This window comes from Monoraphidium neglectum (assembly GCF_000611645.1).
Source record: "Monoraphidium neglectum strain SAG 48.87 unplaced genomic scaffold scaffold00280, whole genome shotgun sequence".
NCBI classification, from domain to species: domain Eukaryota; kingdom Viridiplantae; phylum Chlorophyta; class Chlorophyceae; order Sphaeropleales; family Selenastraceae; genus Monoraphidium; species Monoraphidium neglectum.
Window position 1 is genome coordinate 9,780 of NW_014013348.1, and position 3,002 is coordinate 12,781.

Consider the following 3,002-nt stretch of genomic DNA (forward strand, 5'->3'; position numbering starts at 1 on the left):
GGCAAGGGATGCGAGCACGCACGCGGCGCGCTCCACGCCCAACGGCGCCGGGCCCGCGCCCGCCGCGCCCTGCTGCAGCAAATCCTCCAGCCGCTCGCAGGCCGCTCGGGCGACCGCAGAGCGGGCCGCCGCCAGCGCCTCGCTACCAGCCTCGCCGCGCGCGCCGCGGGCTGCCTGCGGTTGCTTGGGGCCGAGGGCTCTGCTGGGCCCTTCCGAGCCCTCCCCCTCCCCGTCGCCTGCTAGCGCGTGGATGAGTTTCTCCAGTGCATCCACGCGCAGCGCCGCCACACCGCCGCCCGCCTCCGCGGCCGCCGCAGCGATGGCGAGCCAGTGGCGTGACACGGAGGCGCGCTGCAGCCAGTCGGACAGCGCAGCCGGCGGGTCGGGGCGCGCGGCGCAGCGCTGGCCCTTGGCCCTTGCCTCGGCAACCTGGCAAGCGGTGGTCAACGCATAAGTGTGGGTTCACAATCTCGACAGTCGCCCCCTGGCAGGAGCCCGCCCAGGCCTGCTGCGTGCGCTGCGCCCCATGCTGCAGATAAAGCTGGCACCCGACCCAGGCGACCCGTGGGTGCCTGGCTTTGCAAGATGGCGCGCAGCACTCCCATTGCATGGCTGGCGCTCCTGCTTCCAGGGGCGCATCACCCACCTCTGCCCTCAGCGCGTCGTCCGCCCACGGCGCTTGCGTCAGGCCGTCGACCACATGCTGCACCAAAGCGCCCGCCGCGCCGCCCGCCGCTACGCCGGGCGCGCCACCAGGCGCGCTGCCGCCCTCTGCAGCTGCCGTCGGCGCTGCCCCCGCGCCGGGCAGGTAGCCAGGGGCGCCGAGCGCGCGCGCGGCGCGGGCGCGCGTGCGCGGCACGATTGCGAGCGCGCCGTCAGTGCGGGTGCTGCCTGGCGCGTCGGCCCCTGGTCGGCCGCTGGTGGACGCCTCCCGACCGCTGCGTGTTCGCTCATCTTGGAGGCTCAACAGGACGTCAGGGGCCACGTCCGTGGGGCCGCTGGGCAGCTGCCCGGTAGTGGCGGGCAGGGCGGCAGGCTGCGGCGAGCGCGCTGCTCGCAGCACGAGCGGCGGCGACGGTGCTGCAAGGCCTGTGAGCGGCCTCGCCGCGATGTTGGCCGAACGCTGCTGCATTCATTCAGCTTGACAAAGAGTCCGCATTGGGTTTCCACGCAGCGTCCTGGGAAATGACGGAGGACGTCACTGCAGCACCGAATCAACGCAAACTCAATTAGCCAGAACCAATACTAAATTTCAAGAACTTAAAATAGAGACACTAACGTGAACAGGTCAAAGCTGTCAACAGATGTGATCTCGGTGATCAATCTGATCGCATGAAGGCTGTGAAGGGGAAAGCCGCCCACCTGGATATGCAAAGAAAGACGGTACTCAGCTATGTAGAGCTGCTGGCCTATCTGCTGGTGCGTGGTGTGCGCGCATGGACTCGTCGCTGCGTTTGACACTGCTTGCTGCGTGTGCTGGGTGCCCCTCCCGCCCTTTGTCCGGCCTGCCTGAAGCAACAGGCACGAGCCTGTGCAACGCCCCACGCACCTCCGCAGCTAGTCCTCTACTTCTTATCAGTATTGATCTATGAGGGCTGGGCGTTCTGCCGCCGCCTGGAGGCGCGCGGCGTCGCCGTCCCCGGCCTGCGCCCTAGCTGGTTCGGCCTCAGGGTGGATTTGTCAGACCCGCAGTGGCGCGACTTCCGAGGCTCCATGGGGCTGCTGGTGGCAATATTCACAGGCTTTGTGGCGCTTTCGCGGTCGGTAAGCACCCAAATCGCCGGCGCAGGCGCGCCCGCGCTTGGGTGCGGGCTGCGGCCGCAGCCGCTGTCTGCTTGGGAGCGCGCCTGCTAGGGACGCCGTGCTACCGAGGCCAGCTGGCGGGGCGTGCGATGCCTTGTGCACAGCGCACGCAAGCGATTGCCAGCGTCTCGCAGCCAAGACTCCGGTCACCAGATTCGTCCTGAAGCCGAGCTCGTCGCCTCCTGGCCGCCAACACCTGCGTTTTGGTCCCAGGTGCAAGCGTTTGCGCCGCAGCTGAGGGTCCCTTTCTACCTGGCATTCTCTTTCATATTCCTTGGTGCGACCCCGCAGCGCCTCTGCATAAATTCGTCCTGAATACGCAGCTCACGCGTCGGCACAGCCGATGGTCACATGGCCGCCTCGCCACAAGGCATACAGTGTGCTGCTTCCAGCCAACCAACGGTGCCCTGTGCTTCGTCACGGCCCGCCGCTACCCTCGCACCGACGCGGCTGAGGCTGGGGCCGGCTGACTGCCCACTAGTGTGGTGTAGCCGTGCGCACTTTCACATGCGTGTGCGCCCGCATGCCCTTGTTGACCCCCTCCTCGCCCCCATCAGGCGTCCTGCACGGTGCCTGTCTCTCTTTCGTGCTCGGCCTCTGTTGTGCCAGTTACGCCCTGACTCAACTGTTGGCGGGGCGGCGGTACGGGTGAGGGCGCCGCGGCCGCCTCCGCCACCACGCACCGCTTGCATGTAGCGGTCGCCCCAAGTTTGCCCATGTCAATTCTGTCCAGCATGCTTGCTCCGCATGTCGTCATGTCACGCGTTCATGCCCGTGCACATGCACATGCGCTTGCCGATGCTTATGTGAATGCACTTGAACATGCGCCGCTTTTTAAAATCCGCTGCCTCGCCAGTCTGCTGGCGTTATGGGCATGGCACTGCGGCGTTTTTCTCGTTGTTCGCTACTACGAGGGGGTGCCGTTCCGCCTGCTGAGGTGCGACAATCAGTGATGCGCGCACAGCGGGCGCGAGCGCATGGGTGTGCGCTCCCGGTTCAGTCAACAAATCAACGTGCTTGCGATTGCGCTAGGGGCTGGCGACACTTCAAGGGTCACTGCTCCTCACTCCCGCAGCCGCTGCCTATCTCCCGCCTCTGGGCTCCTCTGCCGCAGCATGCACAGTCCGCTTCCTGGCTGTTCCCGGGGCTCGTGGGGGCATCCTTCGGCCGCCCCCGCCTCCCCCCCGGTTCCTCTAAGC

The 3,002-nt window shown here is 67.1% G+C and overlaps 1 protein-coding gene across 1 annotated transcript in view; it reads right to left on the minus strand.

Annotated features, from left to right (window-relative positions):
* Positions 1-1,132, minus strand: part of MNEG_2468 (hypothetical protein) — a gene marked incomplete at both ends in the record, with an annotated part of 4,154 nt that extends 3,022 nt beyond the window's left edge. Inside the window, 2 exons of the mRNA XM_014049051.1 lie at positions 23-429; positions 647-1,132. Coding sequence (XP_013904505.1) covers positions 23-429; positions 647-1,132 — 893 coding nt within the window. The remainder of the gene's footprint in view (positions 1-22; positions 430-646) is intronic.
* Positions 1,133-3,002: the final 1,870 nt, after the last annotated feature.